A 25,577-nucleotide genomic window follows, 5' to 3' on the forward strand; every position below is an offset into this window, starting at 1 on the left:
AGAGAATTGAGCAAGATTCTTAGAGAAATAATATAGATGCACTTAGTCCTTCTAAAAAGAAGAAAATGAAAAATGATAGGACTTTGCATGCTCCTAGTGAACCTATTGCTGAACCACCTGAGAATCCAAATGATATTTCTATTTCTGATGCTGAAACACAATCTGGTAATGAACATGAACCTAATGATAATGTTAATGATGATGTTCATGTTGATGCTCAACCTAGCAATGATAACGATGTAGAAATTGAAACAACTGTTGATCTTGATAACCCACAATCAAAGAATCAACGTTATGATAAGAGAGACTTTGTTGCTAGGAAGCACGGTAAAGAAAGGGAGCCATGGGTTCAGAACCCATGCCTTTTCCTCCCAAACCATCCAAGAAAAAGGATGATGAGGATTTTGAGCGCTTTGCTGAAATGATTAGACCTATCTTTTTGCGTATGCGATTAACTGATATGCTCAAAATGAATCCTTATGCTAAGTATATGAAAGATATTGTTACAAATAAAAGAAAGATACCGGAAGCTGAAATTTTCACCATGCTTGCTAATTATACTTTCAAGGGTGGAATACCTAAGAAACTTGGAGATCCAGGAGTACCCACTATACCATGCTCCATTAAAAGAAACTGTGTTAGAACTGCTTTGTGTGATCTTGGAGCCGGTGTTAGTGTTATGCCTCTCTCTTTATATCATAGACTTGATTTGAATAAGTTGACACCTACTGAAATATCTTTGCAAATGACCGATAAATCAACTGCTATACCTGTCGGTATTTGTGAGGATGTGCCTGTTGTGGTTGCAAACGTTACTATTTTAACGGACTTTGTTATTCTTGATATTCCCGAGGACGATACTATGTCTATTATTCTTGGAAGACCCTTTTTGAATACTGCAGGGGCTGTTATTGATTGCAACAAGGGCAATGTCACTTTTCATGTTAATGGTAATGAGCATATGGTACACTTTCCGAGGAAACAACCTCAAGTTCATAGTATAAATTCTATTGGAAAAGTTCCATCGATTATTATTGGAGGTTTTGGATTTCCTCTACCTACTGTCAAAAAGAGATATGATATTCTTATTATTGGCGATGTGCATATCCCCGTTGAGGTAACATAGTGTTATTCGAAATTTCTCCGGTTCCATGTTATTCGGAATGAGTTTGTTAACAAGACTTGATCAACCTTGTTAGTGGATTCCTTTTGATGAGCATGAGATGGATGAAACTAGAAGGCACAACCTTCTGTACCCTCCTTTTACTTTCTGTTATTTAGATTAAATAAAGTAAAAATAGTATTCTGTCTGTTTTCTGAATAATCCATGCAATATAAAAATACCCCGAAAATAAAAGTTCTCCAAATGCCCCGAAAAAGAAATATGATTTTTTCTAGAATATTTGAGAATATCTGGCACTGAGAACACAGCAGGGGGAGCAAGCACCTGGGCACGAGGGTCCAGGGCGCGCCCCCTGCCTCGTGGGCCCACGGTGGCTCCCCTCCACTTATCCCTGCACCCACACACTTCTTCTTCCTCGCAAAAAAATCACCATCCAGCTCAAGCACGAGTTCTAGCTCATTTTGCTGCGATTTTCGATCTCCTTGCTCAAAGCACCTGTCACAAAACTGCTTTGGGGGATTGTTCCTTGGTATGTGACTCCTCCATTGGTCCAATTAGTTTTTGTTCTAGTGCTTTATTCTTTGCAAATTTGTGCTGCCTAGGTGACCATGTTCTTGAGCTTGCATGTCAAATTTATATGGTCCCAAGTAGTTCTAATGCATGATATAGGCCCTAGGCACTTGTAGGAGTAGTTGCTATCAATTTTGTTGAGTTTGGTTCACTTTTATTTGAAGTTACAAAAAATTTCAGAAATTTTTCAGAGGAGGAAATATGTTTAGGAAAATGTACCAAGGCTGTTCTTCAAGGAAGCAAGGGCCCAGGCTTGCAATGCGCGATGCTGACGATGAACCACCAAGGGACGCTCCAGTACGGCCTTGTGAGTGGCCTTAGGAGGACTTCATGGATCAAGCTGGAATTAAGGAAGAATTTAACGCATACTTGCGTAATGCTGATCTTGAGAGCTTCGAGGCCGATAAGTGCCGTCAGTACCACTATCTCACTAGTTCCTTTGTGCGGAGGTTTGAATTTTCATCTTCACGTAATTCTCAAACTGTCCTGTTTGATCTTTATGAAAATTCTTATACTATGGACTTAGAGGATTTTACTACTGCTTGCAAACTTCCACAATGGGGTAGCACTAGTGAACCCCGCAAATATGAATTTAGAGATTTTCTTGCTAGTATAACTGTGGGGGAATCTAGAGACATAGCACAAGCTACCATAGGGAGCATTCATTTTCCTGCTATACATTATTTTGCTCTCTTCGTAGGTAGGTGCATAAATGGTAAGGATGAAGCATGTCACATATGTGTCCCTGACCTCAGTGTTCTCAGGAGTGCTGTGTTAGGAGATAAACATTATAATTTGGGAGCCATTGTTGCACGAAGGTTGCATAATAATAGATTTAATGGAGATTTCTTTGGTGGAATCTATGCAACCCGTTTAGCTAATTTTCTTGGTGTAACCATACGTGAGGATGATATTGAGTTGCCTTCGGCTTATTTAGATTATGAGGCCATGGTTCGTCATCAGTTTGTTGAGAGGAACGATCAGTTCCTCCAGTACCGACTAATCTTTCACAGACGACGCACCTATCACGTTGCTCTCCCTGCCTCTACTTTCTTTGACTTTCAGGCAAAGGGGAGATATTTTATAACCAGAGAGGAGGCGGAGGAGTATAAGAGGAGGGCTGAGATAGCTCGCCTCCAAGCTGCAGCACACGATGCAATGACCGCTGCATCTCAGTACGACCCCAACTACAACTTTGGATATCCGCCAGCCCAGCCGTGGCAATAGACCAACTTAGGCCAAAAGCCTAAGCTTGGGGGAGTACGTATTTCTCACCGACATTACATTTACATTTACACACTCATTGCTAAATGTCGGTGCCCATACTTTTTCACTGTAATATCCATGCTAGTTTATTTTCCTTCTTTTTTTATGCTTTCTTCTTGTGTGTTTGATAAACCTTGAGAAAAACCAAAAAGAATTAGTAGTAGCTTTTAGCTAGTTTATTTTCTTGCTGTAGTAGTAATAATTAAAAAGAAAACCCAAAAAGATTTCTTGTTCTTCTTTTGCTTGTTGGGAGCTTTCCCGTGTAAATAGTTTTATTTCTTTTCTTTGGGGGTCGATAGGAGAAGACCATGATTAAATTGTTGAAGTGGCTCTTGTATGCAATATTGTTGATTTAACCAAGAGTCCATATTACCTTGTCTTCTCCTGTTTATTGAATGCTCGCAGATTCCAGCTTAGTCCAATGTACGTGCACTATTATTATTATTCACATTATTTGATCATGCAAGTGAAAGGCAATTATGATGATATATGATGGACTGATTGGGATGAGAGAAGCTGGTATGAACTTGACCTCTCTTGTTTTTGTAAATATGATTAGTTCATCGTTCCTGATTCATCCTATTATGAATAAACATGTTTGCAATGACAATTAGAGATTATAGTTGCTCATGCCATGCTTAATTAGCTAGGAGTTTATAATGGTTTACCTTGCGTGCCAACATGCTATTAAAATGGTTGTGAGGTGGTATGATGGGGTGGTATCCTCCTTTGAATGATTCGAGTGACTTGACTTGGCATATGTTCACACATGTAGTTGAAACAAATCAACATAGCCTTCATGATATTTATGTTCATGGTGGATTATATCCTACTCATGCTTGCACTCAGTGTATATTAACTTTAATGCATGTTCATGACTGTTGTCGCTCTCTAGTTGGTCGCTTCTCAGTCTTTTGCTATCCTTCACTTGTACCAAGCGGGAATACTGCTTGTGCATCCAATTCCTTAAACCCCAAAGTTATGCCATATGAGTCCACTATACCTTCCTATATGCGGTATCTACCTGCCGTTCCAAGTAAATTTGTATGTGCCAAACTCTAAACCTTCAAATGAAATTTTGTTTTGTATACTCGAATAGCTCATGTATCAACTAGGGATGTCCTTATCTTTCATGTTAGGCGGGTTATTCTCAAGAGGAGTGGACTCCGCTCCTCACTTACGATAAAATGGCTGGTCATCGGGATGCCCAGTCCCATGCTTTATGCAAATCAAATCAAATTAATTGCAAACAAAACTCCCCCTGGGACTCTTGTTAGTTGGAGGCACTCGTTGTTTCGAGCAAGCCATGGATTGATGCTTGTTGGTGGAGGGGGAGTAAAAACTTTACCATTTTGTTTGGGAACCGCCTATAATGTGTGTAGGATGGAAGATATCGCCATCTCTTGGTTGTTATGTTGACAATGAAAGTATGCCGCTCAAAATATTATTTATCTCTATTTCAAAATCGAGCTCTGGCACCTCTACAAATCCTTGCTTCCCTCTGCGAAGGGCCTATCTATTTACTTTTATGTTGAGTCATCGCCCTCTGATTAAAAAGCACCAGCTGGAGAGCACTGCTGTCATTTGCATGCATTGCTATTAATTTATATTGGGTATGACTATGACTGGATCTCTTTTACCATGATTACAATGTTTAGTCAGTCCTTGATCTTTAAAGGTGCTCTGCATTTATGTTTTGCGGTCTCAGAAAGGGCTAGCGAGATACCATCTTGTTATATCATATCATGATTGTTTTGAGAAAGTGTTTTCATCCGAGATTTATTATTATTGCTTGCTAGTTGATTATGCCATTGACATGAGTAAACATGAGACCTAAATGTTATTGTGAATATGGTTAGTCATAATCTTTGCTGGAAACTTGAATGCTGGCTTTACATATTTACAACAACAAGAGCAAACAGAGTTTGTAAAAGTTTTTCTTTATCACTTTCAGTTTATCAACTGAATTGCTTGAGGACAAGCAAAGCTTTAAGCTTGGGGGACTCTATCTTGCATGATTTGAATGGAACTAACCCGGACTAACGCTGTTTTCAGCAGAATTGCCATGGTGTTATTTATGTGCAGAAACAAAAGTTCTCGGAATGACCTGAAACTTCACGGAGCTTATTTTTGGAAAATATAAAAAATATTGGCGAAAGAATCAAGGCCAGAGGGCCCACACCCTGGGCACGAGGGTGGGGGGCGCGCCCTACCCCCTGGGCGCGCCCCCTGCCTCGTGGGCCCCCTGTCGCTCCACTGACCTCAACTCCAACTCCATATATTCGTGTTCGGGGAGAAAAAAATCAGAGAGAAGGATTCATCGCGTTTTACGATACGGAGCCTCCGCCAAGCCCTAATCTCTCTCTCGAGGGCTGATCTGGAGTCCGTTCGGGGCTCCGGAGAGGGGAACCGTCGCCATCGTCATCATCAACCATCCTCCATCACCAATTTCATGATGCTCACCGCCGTGCGTGAGTAATTCCATCGTAGGCTTGCTGGACGGTGATGGGTTGGATGAGATTTATCATGTAATCGAGTTAGTTTTGTTAGGGTTTGATCCCTAGTATCCACTATGTTCTGAGATTGATGTTGCTATGACTTTGCTATGCTTAATGCTTGTCACTACGGCCCGAGTGGCATGATTTCAGATCTGAACCTATTATGTTTTCATGAATATATGTGAGTTCTTGATCCTATCTTGCAAGTCTATAGTCACCTACTATGTGTTATGATCCGACAACCCCGAAGTGACAATAATCGGGACCACTCCGGTGATGACCGTAGTTTGAGGAGTTCATGTATTCACTATGTGTTCATGCTTTGGTCCGGTACTCTATTAAAAGGAGGCCTTAATATCCCTTAGTTTCCGCTAGGACCCCGCTGCCACGGGAGGGTAGGACAAAAGATGTCATGCAAGTTCTTTTCCATAAGCACGTATGACTATATTCGGAATACATGCCTACATTACATTGATGAATTGGAGCTAGTTCTGTGTCACCCTATGTTATGACTGTTACATGATGAACCGCATCCGGCATAATTCTCCATCACCGATCCAATGCCTACGAGCTTTTCACATATTGTTCTTCGCTTATTTACTTTTCCGTTGCTACTGTTACAATCACTACAAAACCCAAAAATATTACTTTTGCTACCGTTACCGTTACTTCCATATTACTTTGCTACTAAATACTTTGCTGCAGATACTAAGTTATCCAGGTGTGGTTGAATTGACAACTCAACTGCTAATACTTGAGAATATTCTTTGGCTCCCCTTGTGTCGAATCAATAAATTTGGGTTGAATACTCTACCCTCGAAAACGGTTGCGATCCCCTATACTTGTGGGTTATCACCTCAACTTTTGGGACCATGTGGGCATGGCCAATGTGGTCACGGAAAAGAACCCTAGAAAATTCAGACACAAAACGCACGTTGCGTCACGTGGGGGCAGTGTTGTAGGGTTTTCTCGCCGGAAAAACCCTAGAAAATGCATCGAGTGTCGGAAATGAACGATACTCGCCATGCATGCTTGCCATGGTCATCGTAGGGTGTGCATAAAGTTTGGTCTCAATTGGTGAGACCGAGAAGATAAACCTGCTTCTAGTACATGGTGCATCTGGAGGCATGCATGCGATTGTCCCAACTAGATTTGATTTAATAATATTTCAAGTATCAAACAGGAAAGAAAATTTATAATTAGGAAGGACAACATATTATCTTACATTTAAAAAACATTTCAAATGTAAAAAAGATAAGATCTATTAGAATGAAGAAGTGAAATAAAAGATAACATATTATCTTACATTTTGAAAATATTTCAAATATAAAGAAGAAAGCAAATATTAGAATGAAGAAGTGAAATAAAACAGAACATTTTATTTTACAAACTAAAAACATTTCAAATATAATAAAGATAAGAAATATTAGAATGAAGAATTGAAATAAAACACACCATTTTAGTTTATATTTTGTAAATATTATCAATATAAAAACGAGAACGAACAAATGAAATAAAACACAACAGAATTTGGCATATTTTTTTAATTTTAGTAAACAATGTTAGAAATAATATAGAAAAAAGAGATTTGATTTTAAATATTAGAAATATAAACAAGAAAAGAAATTTTGGAGTTAAGAAGTGAAAAACAAAGAGAATATAAAATAGATCAGTGCGGGGGTAAGGCTGCCTTGGGCCAGCCCGCCCGAATTGGGCCCAAGGCAGAGCCGCGCAGGGCACAGCGCAGCGCACAGCCGTTGGGTGGTGGGAGTTTAGTCCCACCTCGCCAAGCGAGAGAGCGCCGCACCGGTTTATATACCCGGCTGCGACTCCCCTCCCAAGCTCCTATCATATGCAGGCAGTACATTGCCTAACTCTCGTCCCGTCTGCCCCGTGGGGCCTACTAGCAGCAGAGATATTCTGCACCACGGGCCTGCATCCTGACCGATGAACGGCTGGGTTCCTAGTCGTATGCAGGCCGTGGTGTATGAATTCTCCTGCTCTGGTAAGTGGGCACTTTTTTTTGGCATATTGCCATGTGTTTTGATCTTCAAATCACACACTAAATTATACACATGCTCACTTGCATTCAATACACATTTTTTTTGCATATATGACAAGTTAATGTTTTGACCTTCAAATCACCTAATAAATTTTACACATGCTCAATTACATGTAATACACATGGCTATTAATGGGATTTCAACAAAAATGTGGCCGTGGTGTATGAATTCTGCTCCCACATGCATGCCATGGTCATGGTAGGGTGTGCATAAAGTTTGGGATCATTTGGTGGGACCGGCAAGGAAAACCTCTTTCAAACTTGCCCTCCGACAAACCCGAATGGTCCGGCTTGTACATGGTTCATGTGGAGGCATGCATGAGATGACCCCAAATTTTTCGGAGCACGTGGGCCTGGCCAATGTGGTCCCCCAGGCAAGGTGTGCACGAATTCGGACACAATACACACGTTGCGTCATGTCGGGGCACTATTCTAGGGTTTTATCGCTGCAAAACGCCTACAAAATGCATCGAGTGTCGGAAATGAACGATAGTTGCCATGCATGCTTGCTATGCTCATCGTAGGGTGTGCATAAAGTTTGGTATCAATTGGTGAGACCGAGAAGAAAAACCTGCTTCTAGTACATGTTGCAAGTGGAGGCATACATGCGATTGTCCAAACTAGATTTCATTTAATAATATTTCAACTATGAAACCGAAAAAAAAATTATAATTAGGAAAGACAACCATGAAAAGTGAAATAAAAGACAACATTATATCATACAATATTTAAATTTATAACTGTCAGAACAAAGAAAAGAGGAGAATATAGAAAACAGAAGAAAATTTTGAATGAATAAGTGCAATAAAAGACAACATATTATCTTACATTTAAAAAATAATTCAAATATAAAAAAGAAAATATCTATTAGAATGAAGAAGTGAAATAAACGATAACATATTATCTTACATTTTGAAAATATTTCAAATATAAAGAAGAGAACAAACATTAGAATGAAGAAGTGGATTAAAACAGAACATTTTATCTTACAAACTAGAAATATTTCAAATATAATAAAGATAAGAAATATTGGAATGAAGAATTGAAATAAAACACACCATTTTAGATTATATTTCGTAAATATTATCAATATAAAAAAGAGAACGAACAAATGAAATAAAACACAACAGAATTTGGCATATTTTTTTAATTTTAGTAAACATTGTTAGAAATAATAGAGAGAAAAGGAGATTTGATTTTAAATATTAGAAATATAAACAAGAAAAGAAATTTTGGAGTTAATAAGTGAAAAACAAAGAGAATATAAAACAGATCAGCGCGCGGGTAAGGCTGCCTTGGGCCAGCCCGCCCGAATTGGGCCCAAGGCAGAGCCGCGCAAGGCACAGCGCAGCGCACAGCCGTGGGGTGGTGGGAGTTTACTCCCACCTCGCCAAGCGAGAGAGCGCCGCACCGGTTTATATACCCGGCTGGGACTCCCCTGCCAAGCTCCTATCATATGCACGCAGTACATTGCCTAACTCTTGTCCCCTCTTCCCCGTGGGGCCTACTAGCAGCAGAGATATTCTGCACCACGGCTTGCATCGTGGCCCATGAACGGCTAGGTTCCTAGTCGTATGCAGGCCGTGGTGTATGAATTCTCCTGCCCTGGTAGGTGGGCACTTTTTTGGCATATTGCCATGTGTTTTGATCTTCAAATCACACACTAAATTATACACATGCTCACTTGCATGCAATACACATTTTTTTCCATATATGACAAGTTAATGTTTTGACCTTCAAATCACCTAATAAATTTTACACATGCTCACTTACATGTAATACACATGGCTATTAATGGGATTTCAACAAAAATGAGGCCGTGGTGTATGAATTCTCCTCCCACATGCATGTCATGGTCATGGTAGGGTGTGCATAAAGTTTGGGATCATTTGGTGGGACCGGCAAGGAAAACCTCTTTCAAACTTGCCCTCCGGAAAACCCGAATGGTCCGGCTTGTACATGGTACATGTGGAGGCATGCATGAGATGACCCCAACTTTTTCGGAGCACGTGGGCATGGCCAATGTGGTCCCCCAGGCAAGGTGTGCACGAATTCGGACACAATACGCACGTTGCGTCACGTCGGGGCACTGTTCTAGTGTTTTTTTCGACCACCTACAAATCACCTCAACTTTTGCACACATGATCTCTTGGAGAAACAAAGCTAGGTTTCCAAGGTTTTATATTTTTTTGAATTTTTTAATTTGTAATGACCTCTAGACTGACTGGTCAAAACATCAGTCTATACCTCAAGGGGGCATTGTAAAATATTCTTTTTCCAAATTTTCTTTCATAGCCATGTTTGGCACATGTGGGTCACCATGTACAAGAAAATTTAGGGTGATTTGGAGGTGGTGGGAAAAATCACCTTTGTTCAAAAACTGGCCCCTCCGGAATGCGGTGATTTTTTTGACCACCTCCAAATCACCTCAAATTTGGCACACATGATCTCTTGCACAAACAAAGCTAGGTTTCAAAGGTTTTATATTTTGAATTTTTTATTAATTTATAATGCCCTCGAGACTCACTGGTCAAAACATCGGTCTATACCTCAAGGGGGCATTGTAGAATATATTTTTTCAAAATTTTCTTTCATAGCCATGTTTGGCACATGTGGGTCACCAAGTACAAGAAAAATTGAGTGATTTGGAGGTGGTGGAAAAAATCACCTATGTTGAAAAAATCACCAAATGGTCCCTCCGGAATGCGGGCATTTTTTCGACCACCTCCAAATCACCTCAATTTTGGCACACATGACCTCTTGCACAAACAAAGCTAGGTTTCCAAGGTTTTATGTTTTTTTGAATTTTTTAAATTTATACTGCCCTCTAGACTGACTAATCAAAACATCGGTCTATACCTCAAGGGGGCATTGTTAAATTTCTTTTTTCCAATTTTTCTTTGATAGCCATGTTTGGCACATGTGGGTCACCATGTAAAAGAAAACTTGGGTGATTTGGAGGTGGTGGAAAAAATGACCTTTGCTCAAAAACTGGCTTAGGTTAAAAGACCAAATGGTCCCTCCGGAATGCGGTGACTTTTTCGACCACCTCCAAATCATCTCAACTTTTGCACACATGACCTCTTGCACAAACAAAGCTAGGTTTCCAAGGTTTTATATTTGTTTTAATTTTTTCGAATTTATACTTGCCTATAGAATGACTGATCAAAACATCGGTCTATACCTCAAGGGGGCATTGTAAAATTACTTTTTTCCAAATTTTATTTGATAGCCATGTTTGGCACATGTGGGTCACCATGTAAAAGAAAACTTGGGTGATTTGGAGGTGGTGGAAAAAATGACCTTTGCTCAAAAACTGGCTTAAGTTAGACCAAATGGTCCCTCCGGAATGCGGTGATTTTTTCGACCACCTCCAAATCACCTCAACTTTTGCACACATGACCTCTTGCACAAACAAAGCAAGGTTTCCAAGGTTTTATATATTTTTTGATTTTTTTTTTTGAATTATACTGCCATATAGACTGACTGGTCAAAACATCAGTCTATACCTGAAGGGGGCATTGTAATTTTTTTTCCAAATTTTCTTTGATAGCCATGTTTGGCACATGTGGGTCACCATGTAAAAGAAAATTTGGGTGATTAGAAGTGTTGGAAATATGCCCTAGAGGCAATAATAAAATGATTATTATTATATTTCCTTGTTCATGATAACTGTCTATTGTTCATGCTATAATTGTGTTATCCGGAAATCGTAATACATGTGTGAACACAAAGACCATAACATGTCCCTAGTAAGCCTCTAGTTGACTAGCTCATTGATCGATAGATGGTTACGGTTTCCTGACCATGGACATTGGATGTCATTGATAACGGGATCACATCATTAGGAGAATGATGTGATGGACAAGACCCAATCATAAGCATAACACTAGATCGTGTAGTTCGTTTGCTAAAGCTTTTCTAATGTCAAGTATCATTTCCTTAGACCATGAGATCGTGCAACTCCCGGATACCGTAGGAATGCTTTGGGTGTACCAAACGTCACAACGTAACTGGGTGGCTATAAAGGTGCACTACGGGTATCTCCGAAAGTGTCTGTTGGGTTGGCTCGGATCGAGACTGGGATTTGTCACTCCGTATGACGGAGAGGTATCTCTGGGCCCACTCGGTATTGCATCATCATAATGAGCTCAATGTGACTAAGTAGTTAGTCACGGGATCATGCATTATGGAACGAGTAAAGTGACTTGCCGGTAACGAGATTGAACGAGGTATTGGGATACCGACGATCGAATCTCGGGCAAGTAAAGTACCGATTGACAAAGGGAATTGTATACGGGATTACTTGAATCCTCGACATCGTGGTTCATCCGATGAGATCATCGGGGAGCATGTGGGAGCCAACATGGGTATCCAGATCCCGCTGTTGGTTATTGACCGGAGAGTCGTCTCGGTCATGTCTGCATGTCTCCCGAACCCGTAGGGTCTACACACTTAAGGTTCGGTAACGCTAGGGTTGTAGAGATATTAGTATGCGGTAACCCGAAAGTTGTTCGGAGTCCGAATGAGATCCCGGACATCACGAGGAGTTCCGGAATGGTCCGGAGGTAAAGATTTGTATATAGGACGTCCAGTTTCGGCCACCGGGAAAGTTTCGGGGGTCACCGGTATTGTCCCGGGACCACCGGAAGGGTCCCGGGGGTCCACCGGGTGGGGCCACCTATCCCGGAGGGCCCCATGGGCTGAAGTGGGAAGGGAACCAGCCCCTAGTGGGCTGGTGCGCCCCCCATGGGCCTCCCCCTGCGCCTAGGGTTGGAAACCCTGAGGGTGGGGGCGCCCCACCTGACTTGGGGGGCAAGTTCCCCCCTTGGCCGCCGCCCCCCCTTTGAGATTGGATCTCTAGGGTCCGGCGCCCCCCTAGGGCCCCTATATAAACAGGGGGGAGGGAGGGCTGCGCACCCAAGCCCCTGGCGCCTCCCTCTTCCCCCCGTAACACCTCTCCCTCTCGCTGAGCATGGCGAAGCCCTGCCGAGATCCCCGCTGCTTCCACCACCACGCCGTCGTGCTGCTGGATCTCCATCAACCTCTCCTTCCCCCATGCTGGATCAAGAAGGAGGATACGTCTCTCCCAACCGTACGTGTGTTGAACACGGAGGTGCCGTCCGTTCGGCGCTTGGATCATCGGTGATTTGGATCACGACGAGTACGACTCCATCAACCCCGTTCTCTTGAACGCTTCCGCTCGCGATCTACAAGGGTATGTAGATGCACTCCTCCCCTCTCGTTGCTAGTAAACTCCATAGATTGATCTTGGTGCATAGAAATTTTAAATTTATGCTACGATCCCCAACAGTGGCATCATGAGCTAGGTCTATGCGTAGTTTCTATGCACGAGTAGAACACAAGTTGTTGTGGGCGTCGATTTTGTCAATTTACTTGCCGTTACTAGTCTTATCTTGATTCGGCGGCATCGTGGGATGAAGCGGCCCGGACCGACCTTACACGTACGCTTACGTGAGACAGGTTCCACCAACTGACATGCACTAGTTGCATAAGCTGGCTAGCGGGTGTCTGTCTCTCCCACTTTAGTCGGATCGGATTCGATGAAAAGGGTCCTTATGAAGGGTAAATAGAAATTGGCATATCACGTTGTGGTTTTGGCGTAGGTAAGAATCGTTCTTGCTAGAAACCTATAGCAGCCACGTAAAAGTTTGCAACAACGATTAGAGGACGTCTAACTTGTTTTTGCAGCAAGTGTCATGTGATGTGATATGGCCAGAAGGATGTGATGAATGATATATGTGATGTATGAGATTGATCATGTTCTTGTAATAGGAATCACGACTTGCATGTCGATGAGTATGACAACCGGCAGGAGCCATAGGAGTTGTCTTAATTTATTTATGACCTGCGTGTCAACTGGAACGTCATGTAATTACTTTACTTTGTTGCTAACCGTTAGCCATAGTAGTAGAAGTAATAGTTGGCGAGACAACTTCATGAAGACACGATGATGGAGATCATGCTGATGGAGATCATGGTGTCATGCCGGTGACGATGATGAACATGGCGCCCCGAAGATGGAGATCAAAAGGAGCAACATGATATTGGCCATATCATGTCACTATTTGATTGCATGTGATGTTTATCATGTTTTACATCTTATTTGCTTAGAACGACGGTAGCATAAATAAGATGATCCCTCGCTAAAATTTCAAGAAAGTGTTCCCCCTAACTGTGCACCATTGCGAAGGTTCGCTGTTCCGAAACACCACGTGATGATCGGGTGTGATAGGTTCTAATGTTCGCATACAACGGCTGTAAGCCAGATTTACACACGCAATACACTTAGGTTGACTTGACGAGCCTAGCATGTACAGATATGGCCTCGGAACACAAGAGACCGAAAGGTCGAACATGAGTCGTATAGCAGATACGATCAACATGAAGATGTTCACCGATGATGACTAGTCCGTCTCACGTGATGATCGGACACGACCTAGTTGACTCGGATCATGTATCACTTAGATGACTAGAGGGATGTCTGTCTGAGTGGGAGTTCGTTAATAATTTGATTTGATGAACTTATTTATTGTGAACTTAGTCTAAAACCTTTACAATATGTCTTGTAGATCAAATGGCCCACGCTAATGTTGCCCTCAACTTCAACGCATTCCTAGAGAAAACCAAGCTGAAAGACGATGGTAGCAACTACACGGACTGGGTCCGTAACCTGAGGATTATCCTCATAGCTGCCAAGAAAGCATATGTCCTTGAAGCACCGCTAGGTGATGCACCTGTTTTCCCAGCAACTCAAGACGTTCTGAACGCCTGGCAGTCACGTAGTGATGATTACTCCCTGGTTCAGTGCGGCATGCTTTACAGCTTAGAACCGGGGCTCCAAAAGCGTTTTGAGCAGCACGGAGCATATGAAATGTTCCAAGAGCTGAAAATGGTTTTCCAAGATCATGCCCGGGTCGAGAGATATGAAGTCTCCGACAAGTTCTACGGTTGTAAGATGGAGGAGAATAGTTCTGTCAGTGAACACATACTCAAAATGTCTGGGTTGCACAACCGCTTGTCTCAGCTGGGAGTTAATCTCCCGGATGACGCGGTCGTTGACAGAATCCTTCAGTCGCTCCCACCTAGCTACAAGAGCTTTGTGATGAACTTCAATATGCAGGGGATGGAAAAGACCATTCCTGAGGTATATTCAATGCTGAAATCAGCGGAGGTGGAGATCAAAAAGGAACATCAAGTGTTGATGGTGAATAAAACCACTAAGTTCAAGAAAGGCAAGGGTAAGAAGAACTTCAAGAAAGATGGCAAGGGAGTTGTCGCGCCCGGTAAGCAAGCTGCCGGGAAGAAGACAAAGAATGGACCCAAGCCTGAGACTGAGTGCTTTTATTGCAAGGGAAACGGTCACTGGAAGAGGAACTGCCCCAAGTACATAGCGGATAAGAAGGCCGGCAATACCAAAGGTATATGTGATATACATGTTATTGATGTGTACCTAACCAGCGCTCGTAGTAGCTCCTGGGTATTTGATACTGGTGCGGTTGCTCATATTTGTAACTCAAAGCAGGAGCTGCGGAATAAGCGGAGACTGGCGAAGGACGAGGTGACGATGCGCGTCGGGAATGGTTCCAAGGTCGATGTGATCACCGTCGGCACGCTACCTCTACATTTACCTACGGGATTAGTTTCAAACCTCAATCATTGTTATTTAGTGCCAGCTTTGAGCATGAACATTGTATCTGGATCTTGTTTAATGCGAGATGGCTACGCATTTAAATCCGAGAATAATGGTTGTTCTATTTATATGAGAGATATGTTTTATGGTCATGCCCCGCTGGTCAATGGTTTATTCTTAATGAATCTCGAGCATGATGTTACACATATTCATAGTGTGAATGCCAAGAAATGTAAGGTTGATAATGATAGTCCCACATACTTGTGGCACTGCCGCCTTGGTCACATTGGTCTCAAACGCATGAAGAAACTCCATGCAGATGGACTTTTGGAGTCTCTTGATTATGAATCATTTGACACGTGCGAACCATGCCTCATGGGCAAAATGACCAAGACTCCGTTCTCCGGAACAATGGAGCGAGCAACCAACTTATTGGAAATCATACATACTGATGTGTGCAGTCCAATGAGCGTTGAGGCTCGCGGTGGCTATCGTTATGTTCTCACCCTCACTGATGACTTGAGTAGATATGGGTATGTCTACTTAATGAAACACAAGTCTGAGACCTTTGAAAAGTTCAAGGAATTTCATAGTGAGGTTGAGAATCAACGTGACAGGAAAATAAAGTTCTTACGATCAGATCGTGGAGGGGAATATTTGAGTCACGAATTTGGCACACACTTAAGGAAATGTGGAATTGTTTCGCAACTCACGCCGCCTGGAACACCTCAACGTAATGGTGTGTCCGAACGTCGTAATCGCACTCTATTGGATATGGTGCGATCTATGATGTCTCTTACCGATCTACCGCTCTCATTCTGGGGTTATGCTTTAGAGACTGCTGCATTCACTTTAAATAGGGCTCCGTCGAAATCCGTTGAGACGACACCGTATGAATTATGGTTTGGAAAGAAACCTAAGCTGTCGTTTCTTAAAGTTCGGGGATGCGATGCTTATGTCAAGAAACTTCAACCTGAAAAGCTCGAACCCAAGTCGGAAAAATGCGTCTTCATAGGATACCCTAAGGAAACCATTGGGTATACCTTCTACCTCAGATCCGAAGGCAAGATCTTCATTGCCAAGAACAGGTCCTTTCTGGAGAAAGAGTTTCTCTCGAAAGAAGTAAGTGGGAGGAAAGTGGAACTTGATGAGATGACCCCTCTCGAACCAGAAAGTAGCGCAGCACAAGAAAATGTTTCTGTGGTGCCTACACTGACTAGAGAGGAAGTTAATGATGACGATCATGATCAAGTTACCACTGAACTTCGTAGGTCCACAAGGAAACGTTCCGCACCAGAGTGGTACGGCAACCCTGTCCTGGAAATCATGTTGTTGGACAACGGTGAACCTTCGAACTATGAAGAAGCAATGGCGGGTCCAGATTCCAACAAATGGCTTGAAGCCATGCAATCAGATATAGGATCCATGTATGAAAACAAAGTATGGACTTTGACAGACTTGCCCGATGATCGGCGAGCGATAGAAAATAAATGGATCTTTAAGAAGAAGACGGACGCGGATGGAAATGTTACCATCTATAAAGCTCGACTTGTCGCTAAGGGTTATCGACAAGTTCAAGGAGTTGACTACGATGAGACCTTCTCACCCGTACGAAGCTGAAGTCCGTCCGAATCATGTTAGCAATTGCCGCATTCTACGATTATGAAATATGGCAAATGGACGTCAAAACGGCATTCCTTAACGGCTTACTTAAGGAAGAATTGTATATGATGCAGCCGGAAGGTTTTGTCGATCCTAAGAATGCTGACAAAGTATGCAAGCTCCAGCAATCAATCTATGGGCTGGTGCAGGCATCTCGGAGTTGGAACATTTGCTTTGATGAGATGATCAAAGCGTTTGGGTTTACACAGACTTATGGAGAAGCCTGTGTTTACAAGAAAGTAAGTGGGAGCTCTGTAGCTCATATTATATGTGGATGATATACTATTGATGGGAAATGATATAGAATTCTTGGAAAGGATAAAGGCCTACTTGAATAAGTGTTTTTCAATGAAGGACCTTGGAGAAGCTGCTTACATATTAGGCATCAAGATCTATAGAGATAGATCGAGATGCCTCATAGGTCTTTCACAAAGCACATACCTTGACAAGATATTGAAGAAGTTCAATATGGATCAGTCCAAGAAGGGGTTCTTGCCTGTATTGCAAGGTGTGAGATTGAGCACGGCTCAATGCCCGACCACGGCAGAAGATAGAGAAAAGATGAGTGTCGTCCCCTATGCCTCGGCCATAGGGTCTATTATGTATGCCATGCTGTGTACCAGACCTGATGTAAACCTTGCCGTAAGTTTGGTAGGAAGGTACCAAAGTAATCCCGGCATGGAACACTGGACAGTGGTCAAGAACATCCTGAAGTACCTGAAAAGGACTAAGGATATGTTTCTCGTTTATGGAGGTGACGAAGAGCTCGTCGTAAAGGGTTACGTCGATGCTAGCTTCGACACAGATCTGGATGACTCTAAGTCACAAACCGGATACGTGTATATTTTGAATGGTGGGGCAGTTAGCTGGTGCAGTTGCAAGCAAAGCGTCGTGGCGGGATCTACATGTGAAGCGGAGTACATGGCAGCCTCGGAGGCAGCACATGAAGCAATCTAGATGAAGGAGTTCATTGCCGACCTAGGAGTTATTCCCAATGCATCGGGGCTGATGACTCTCTTCTGTGACAACACTGGAGCTATTGCCCTTGCCAAGGAGCCAAGGTTTCACAAGAAGACCAGGCACATCAAGCGTCGCTTCAACTCCATTCGTAAAAATGTTCAAAATGGAGACATATATATTTGTAAAGTACATACGGATTTGAATGTCGCAGATCCGTTGACTAAACCTCTTCCACGGGCAAAACATGATCAACACCAGAACTCTATGGGTGTACGATTCATCACAATGTAACTAGATTATTGAATCTAGTGCAAGTGGGAGACTGTTGGAAATATGCCCTAGAGGCAATAATAAAATGATTATTATTATATTTCCTTGTTCATGATAATTGTCTATTGTTCATGCTATAATTGTGTTATCCGGAAATCGTAATACATGTGTGAACACAAAGACCATAACATGTCCCTAGTAAGCCTCTAGTTGACTAGCTCGTTGATCGATAGATGGTTACGGTTTCCTGACCATGGACATTGGATGTCATTGATAACGGGATCACATCATTAGGAGAATGATGTGATGGACAAGACCCAATCATAAGCATAACACTAGATCGTGTAGTTCGTTTGCTAAAGCTTTTCTAATGTCAAGTATCATTTCCTTAGACCATGAGATCGTGCAACTCCCGGATACCGTAGGAATGCTTTGGGTGTACCAAACGTCACAACGTAACTGGGTGGCTATAAAGGTGCACTACAGGTATCTCCGAAAGTGTCTGTTGGGTTGGCTCGGATCGAGACTGGGATTTGTCACTCCGTATGACCGAGAGGTATCTCTGGGCCCACTCGGTATTGCATCATCATAATGAGCTCAATGTGACGAAGTAGTTAGTCACGGGATCATGCATTACGGAACGAGTAAAGTGACTTGCCGGTAACGAGATTGAACGAGGTATTGGGATACCGACGATCGAATCTCGGGCAAGTAAAGTACCGATTGACAAAGGGAATTGTATAAGGGATTACTTGAATCCTCGACATCGTGGTTCATCCGACGAGATCATCGAGGAGCATGTGGGAGCCAACATGGGTATCTAGATCCCGCTGTTGGTTATTGACCGGAGAGTCGTCTCGGTCATGTCTGCATGTCTCCCGAACCCGTAGGGTCTACACACTTAAGGTTCGGTAACGCTAGGGTTGTAGAGATATTAGTATGCGATAACCCGAAAGTTGTTCGGAGTCCGGATGAGATCCTGGACATCACGAGGAGTTCCGGAATGGTCCGGAGGTAAAGATTTGTATATAGGAAGTCCAGTTTCGGCCACCGGGAAAGTTTCGGGGGTCACCGGTATTGTACCGGGACCACCGGAAGGGTCCCGGGGGTCCATCGGGTGGGGCCACCTATCCCGGAGGGCCCCATGGGCTGAAGTGGGAAGGGAACCAGCCCCTAGTGGGCTGGTGCGCCCCCCATGGGCCTCCCCCTGCGCCTAGGGTTGGAAACCCTGAGGGTGGGGGCGCCCCACCTGACTTGGGGGGCAAGTTCCCCCCTTGGCCGCCGCCCCCCCTTTGAGATTGGATCTCTAGGGGCCGGCGCCCCCCAGGGCCCCTATATAAAGAGGGGGGAGGGAGGGCTGCGCACCCAAGCCCCTGGCGCCTCCCTCTTCCCCCCGTAACACCTCTCCCTCTCGCTGAGCATGGCGAAGCCCTGCCGAGATCCCCGCTGCTTCCACCACCACGCCGTCGTGCTGCTGGATCTCCATCAACCTCTCCTTCCCCCATGCTGGATCAAGAAGGAGGATACGTCTCTCCCAACCGTACGTGTGTTGAACACGGAGGTGCCGTCCGTTCGGCGCTTGGATCATCGGTGATTTGGATCACGACGAGTACGACTCCATCAACCCCGTTCTCTTGAACGCTTCCGCTCGCGATCTACAAGGGTATGTAGATGCACTCCTCCCCTCTCGTTGCTAGTAAACTCCATAGATTGATCTTGGTGATGCGTAGAAAATTTTAAATTTATGCTACGATCCCCAACAAGAAGGTGGTGCAAAAAATCACCATGTAAGTTAGACCAAATGGTCCCTCCAGAAGGCGGTGATTTTATCGACCACCTCCAAAATTTCCACTTTTTAAAATATATTAGAAATGGAATATTCAATCTTGCTAACTTATGAACATTTACAAAAAAAGATTTTCAAAATTTTCTAATTCTTATAATATATTTCAAATGGAAGTTTCAATCATGCTAAATTATGGACATTGACAAAAAAGATTTTCAAAATTTTCTAACTTTAAAAATATATTTGAAATGGAATATTCAATCATGCTCACTTATGAACATTGACAAAAAAGGATTTTCAACATTTTCTAATTTTAAAAATATATTTGAAATGGAATATTCAATCATGCTCACTTATGAACATTGACAAAAAAGGATTTTCAACATTTTCCAATTTTTATAATATATTTGAAATGGAATATTCAATCATGCTAACTTAAGAACATTGACAAAAAATGATTTTCAACATTTTCTAAATTTAATAATATATTTGTAATGGAAGATTCGATCATGCTAACTTATGAAAACCTCAAGTCAATGTTTTTTACTATCTATCCTATGTAGATAAGGCTTGTTCTTTGCACACACCATTTGCAAGCACATGCCCACTGTATGCAGCATGTCTCATCAGTCAAGCAACATTGAAGCACCTACTATGATCATTGCAGCATCAGAATATAAACACTACAACAAAGCATAGCTGACCTGCATCTAGACAGTTGATATACTTCAGAGACATACTAGATTAATTAAGTCTCTGCCATACTTAAGAGTCTGCCATACTACTTAAGAGTCTGCCATACTACTTAACAGTTCACAAACACTTCCACCTTCCAGATTCATAGTTCACAACCATACTAGCGCAAAAGTTAAACATCATCAACTATACTGATGATTAGTACCACTACCAGCTTCACAGAGGGTGACTAGATGGGACCCACAGCCTTCAGGAGGGCTGCATGCTCTGCCCTGATCTTCACATCGCTCCCACTCTTCGCTAAACCGCGTGCATGCGACATAAGGTGCTCATACAGCCCATCCTTGGGAATTGGCTTAGTGGTGCAGTATGGGCACCTGAACTTGCCCCACTTGTAGTACGCCGCCTTCCCCTTCTCCCTGATCTTGTTGGCTTCATGCTCAATGAAGGACTTGTGGTTCCACTCTTCCACCTCATCTCCAGAGTTGTACTGCACATACAAATGATTTGCATAAATACATACTTCCCATTTAGAGTAATGTAATTAACAAACCTCAGATAATTGCCATTTACTGGAATTTAATGAACAAACAAATATAATAGCCCATTTACAGCTAATTAATGCACAAACAACAGAATAGTTCCATTTAGAAGAATTTAATGGACAAACAACAGAATAGTTCCATTTATATGCATTCATATATGGTTTCATGAAAAAACATCACACATATCCCATTTACAGCTAATTAATGCACAAACAACACAACTTTCAGAGGAATTAATTGAAAGTATAACAAAACTTTCCATTTTAGAATAATTCAATGGACAAACAACACAATATTTCCATTTATGTGCATTCAGATATGGTTTCATGATCAAAGACCACAAATATGCCATTTAGAGCTAATTAATGACCAAACAACACAACTTTATGATATCAATGAATAAACTACATAACATTCCAATTTAGAGGCATTCATATAAGGCATCATCAACAAACAACATCTCACACAGATTAATAAACAGACAAAAAACAGCTTGGGATTACCTCCTCGTCGTCGTCAGAATCAGACGGGTCGTCGAACCTAGCGATGTCCAGCTTCCTCTTGTTGCCAGCATCTTCCTCATTCTGCAATATAAGTAATTAATTCAATTATACTACTAACTACATAACACAGTATGCAAAGGTCAAGCAATCTGCAATGTGCTTCTAATAACCTAAAATGATTCTTTGACCTAAAATTAAACTGTATCCAAAGGTCAAGCATTCTACAATGATAGCTTGGTCAAACTAAAATTTTAGATCATGCTGACTGTGGTCCTTCAGACTATAATGCCAGCCTGGCCACCAACAATAATCTTGTGAGTGCTCAGGTCTGCCAATGGAGGTAGTACATTCTTTGATGTACCCTGCAACTATATCAGTGAACCATTGTGGTTGACAACAAGTAATTGCATTTACTTCATCTGGCTCATGTAATGTACATAGTGGTGCATCAGCTGCCCTATTCTCTGAACCTTATATTGGATGGTATATTGTAATGCCCTGAGCTTCAGGAAAGGAAAGCTTTGTGCAATTTTTGGTGCTAGGTGTGAAACTATTTCATATGACATTCATGCATGGAGTTATGCAACAACAATTTAATATGAGTTGGTCATCTGGCATAGTTGCCTGTCTAGCAAACCTACTTATGGTTCACTTTATAAGTACAGGAATCCTACAGATCAAAAATAAACCTACCTACAATTTCAGTTTATGGATAATGAAGTGAAGCTCCTAACTATTTTGAAATTGTGCACTAGTTAAACATATTGTGTTCATTTCAACAATTAATTGATAGACTTCAAATGAACGAAGTAGGATTTTAACCTCATTTGTACAATATCAACTTTAATAGATACACGGGGTGGCTGCTCAGCCCCTGCCGTGGCCCACTGAGGGAATATGCAAAACAAATCTAACAACATATACAACACAAAACAAAATCTGAGCAAATGAGGCAATCCAGATTCTAATATAAAAAACCTAACTCTCATTATGATCTCTCTAGCATTCAAGCACGAATCAACTACAAAAAACCCGAACTCTCAAATGGGGTTCCCCATTCAATCAAAAAACCCTAACAAACAGAAGGGGGTGCCGCATTCAATCACAAATCTACAATAAAAAACCCTATCTACTAAATCTTTTGCTTATCAACTACAACTATGAGAGGAGGGGAACGAGAAGCATTACCACATCCACCACCTGCTTGTCGCTCGCCTACGCACCTACATCCAGTGCGTCGCCAGACGCCGTCACCACCAGGTCCGGCACGACGGAGTCCGAGCCCACCACCCCTTGCTCCACCAGATCCGCCGCCGCAGCGACCGATCCAACGACTGCGGGTGCATCATCTCCCGCACCGCCGACAGCGGCCACTTCTTGGACGCCATCTGCCACGGTGTTCGCGGCCTCGACCGCAACTCCGTGCGTAGCGGCGGCAGCGCCACGACCTTGCGCCATCGAAGCCTAAGAGAACCCGCCGGAGAGAGGGAGGCGGTGGGGTTGAGCGAGTAGGTGTGGTGGCGGGGCGATGGAGACGAGGGGGAGACGATGCGGCAAGGAGAGAGGGAGTGAGCCGATTTGGGGGAAAATGGTGGGGGCGATGCGGCCGGTGGTGGTTCCCCTCCCTTTTATAGGATGGGACGTTTTTGGAAGTTTTCGTGCGTCGCATGGCCGCGTGGCTAGCCCACGACCGCCGCACGTGACAAGGGAAAACGAAACGCCCACGTACAATACATGTATACCCTCAGCATCCAAAAGTAATCGGGCCGGTGCGGGCTCGTATAGGGCTCTACGCGGGCATAAAAAGACGATCGTGCCCCTCTTCACGAATCGTTTTTGACAGATCTCAGCCGTCCTTATGTTTCTCCCCCTCGCGTTCAGCCGGGGGGGGGGGGGGGGGGGAGCACCGGAGGAGAAACGCCATTAAACAACAAATAAGTAAGTAGTGCTCTGCTCTGCTCTGTAAAAACCTCCATGATATCTACTATAACCATAAGCGGCAGTGTGAGTTGAGTTGGAAGTGATTACTTACGTGTGGAGGTGTGTGGTTCATGGCCTCCAGGATGTCTCCCAGTATGTCTCCAGCACCCTAAGTAAAATTAAAGCACCACGGTGAACCAACCAACAAGAAGAGGTGAGGCACCAAAGATGTCATCTCACCGGTAAGGTAAGGTAATGGAGCCAGCTAGTCTTTGGCCGACGTGTATATATTACTATTGATTAGAATATGTACATAAAAGTAGCAATAATAAAGAAAGCTAACATACATAGATAGATACATACCTCATCGTCGCCGTCGCTGTGGTAGGCACCAACTGGCAAATTTGACAAATTTGACCTATGAACGAAATCAAATCACAAAATAAACTGTCCGTAAAACTATTTCACGCGGCTGACCTTTTTGTGTGACGCCTCACACGAAGGCGCCACACTACACTGTGCAACGCCTCACAGATAGGCGCTACACGGCCAGCGTCGCACCCGTGTGATCCGAAAATTACTAAGTCAGTGTGCAGCGTCTGAGAGCTAGGCGCCACACTATACAGTGTAGCGCCTAGCTCCTAGGCATTGCACTAGTGCAGCGCCTAGCTCCTACGCGTTGCACTAGTGCAGCGCCTGAGAGCTAGGCGCCACGGGTCAGCCGCGTGAAATAGTTTCACAGACAGTTCATTCTGTGATTTAATTTCGTCTATGGATCAAATTTATCAAATTTGCCGCACCAACGTCGTAGAGGATACGCTTGTTGGGATCCGACAGAACTGCATGCATGTTCAGGTTCATCTTTATGTTCAAGTTCAAACTACGTCACCATTCCTCTCTCTCTCTAGGCTCATCTCTTTCTCGTGCTCGCTCGTGGGTACATAAATAAATATACATTCTCTCTACTCTAGCTATAGGGTAATTAAATCCAGAGGAAGGAAGGAAGGAAGAGCAACGAAATTACCTGCGTATGCTGCCTGGATCTTGTGGAACCTTGCTTTGGCGGCCTCCACGCCGCCGGAGCCGCATTTGTCCGGGTGCCATTTCTGCAAAACGTACATCCCATTTACTTAACCAGCGGTACGTGAAACAGAGGAATCATCTAACAATCTAACGGAACAGAACAGAACAGAGCTTATAAGAGGAGAGCAGAGGAGGGAAGCTAGCAGTGGACGGACGGACGGACGTACCATGGCGAGCTTCCTGTAGGCGCTGCGCAGCTCCGCATCGGAGCAGTCGCTGGAGACGCCGAGCACGGCGTACAGGCCATCCTTCCCTCCGCAGCCGGCCATTGCAACCAACAACCACCTTGGACCTGTGATGACGCTCAGTCGCTGCTTGTGTGGGTGTGCCTCTCGAGTTGTTGTTTGCCGCAACGCATGGCCGTCTACTTATAGGCTTGATGGAGGGGGAAGCTGGTCGCCGACGGCGGGGGCCGGGCCGGGGGGATGTATGTCTATGTCTATGTCACCTCACCGTCCCTTCCCGTCCGCCTCCTCGGTATCTTGCACCAGCAACCGGGCAGGCAGGCAGGCAGGGGCAGCCCAACTAGACATGATCGAGCAGCAACTTGGTGCTAGCTAGGCTAGGCTAGTTACGTCCGGCCCCCGGGCGATATTTTCTCCCGATGGCTGGGTCTGGCCGGCCGATGTCAATGTGTGGCCGCGCTTGGTTGCTTGCTTGCTTACATCGGCATCACTGCATCACCATGTGGGGTGGCCATTGCGCATCGCTGTTTGTGGCTGGGGTGCGGTTGCTGTCTGTCTCTGTCTCTCGAGCAGCATCGCATCGCATCGCATCCAACGGTTCTCTCTGGTAGCGGGACACCTGTTGCCCCCTGGTTCGTCACTCCCACTCAGACCCAGGTGAGTGAGTGAGTGAGGTCAGTGAGTGAACCCTGTCCTAATTTGGGAACATGAGGCTGGCCCTCTTATGGAAACAACAAGAAGAACAAGTAAACTATTAGGTAGTGAGGGAGTAGGCAGGGGTCAACAAGGTCGGC

At 43.6% G+C, this 25,577-nt stretch overlaps 1 protein-coding gene across 3 annotated transcripts in view; it reads right to left on the reverse strand.

Annotated features, from left to right (window-relative positions):
- The window catches only part of LOC123100535 (chaperone protein DnaJ), a 41,039-nt gene extending 15,788 nt beyond the window's left edge, over window positions 1-25,251 (reverse strand). Inside the window, exons 1-6 of one of the 3 annotated variants that reach the window (XM_044522450.1) lie at window positions 24,766-24,926; window positions 24,540-24,621; window positions 23,879-24,354; window positions 23,628-23,684; window positions 21,596-21,676; window positions 20,557-21,037 (exon numbers count right to left, since the gene is read on the reverse strand). In XM_044522450.1, coding sequence (XP_044378385.1) covers window positions 20,777-21,037; window positions 21,596-21,676; window positions 23,628-23,648 — 363 coding nt within the window. In that variant the 5' untranslated portion in view covers window positions 23,649-23,684; window positions 23,879-24,354; window positions 24,540-24,621; window positions 24,766-24,926 and the 3' untranslated portion in view covers window positions 20,557-20,776. Of the gene's footprint in view, window positions 1-20,556; window positions 21,038-21,595; window positions 21,677-22,783; window positions 23,685-23,878; window positions 24,355-24,539; window positions 24,622-24,765 lie in introns of those variants that run through there. The other 2 variants (XR_006448424.1, XM_044522449.1) reach the window with 2 other exon arrangements.
- Between the last annotated feature and the right edge of the window lie 326 nt (window positions 25,252-25,577).

The sequence above is a fragment of the Triticum aestivum genome, chromosome 4D (assembly GCF_018294505.1).
Source record: "Triticum aestivum cultivar Chinese Spring chromosome 4D, IWGSC CS RefSeq v2.1, whole genome shotgun sequence".
Taxonomy (NCBI): Eukaryota; Viridiplantae; Streptophyta; class Magnoliopsida; order Poales; family Poaceae; genus Triticum; species Triticum aestivum.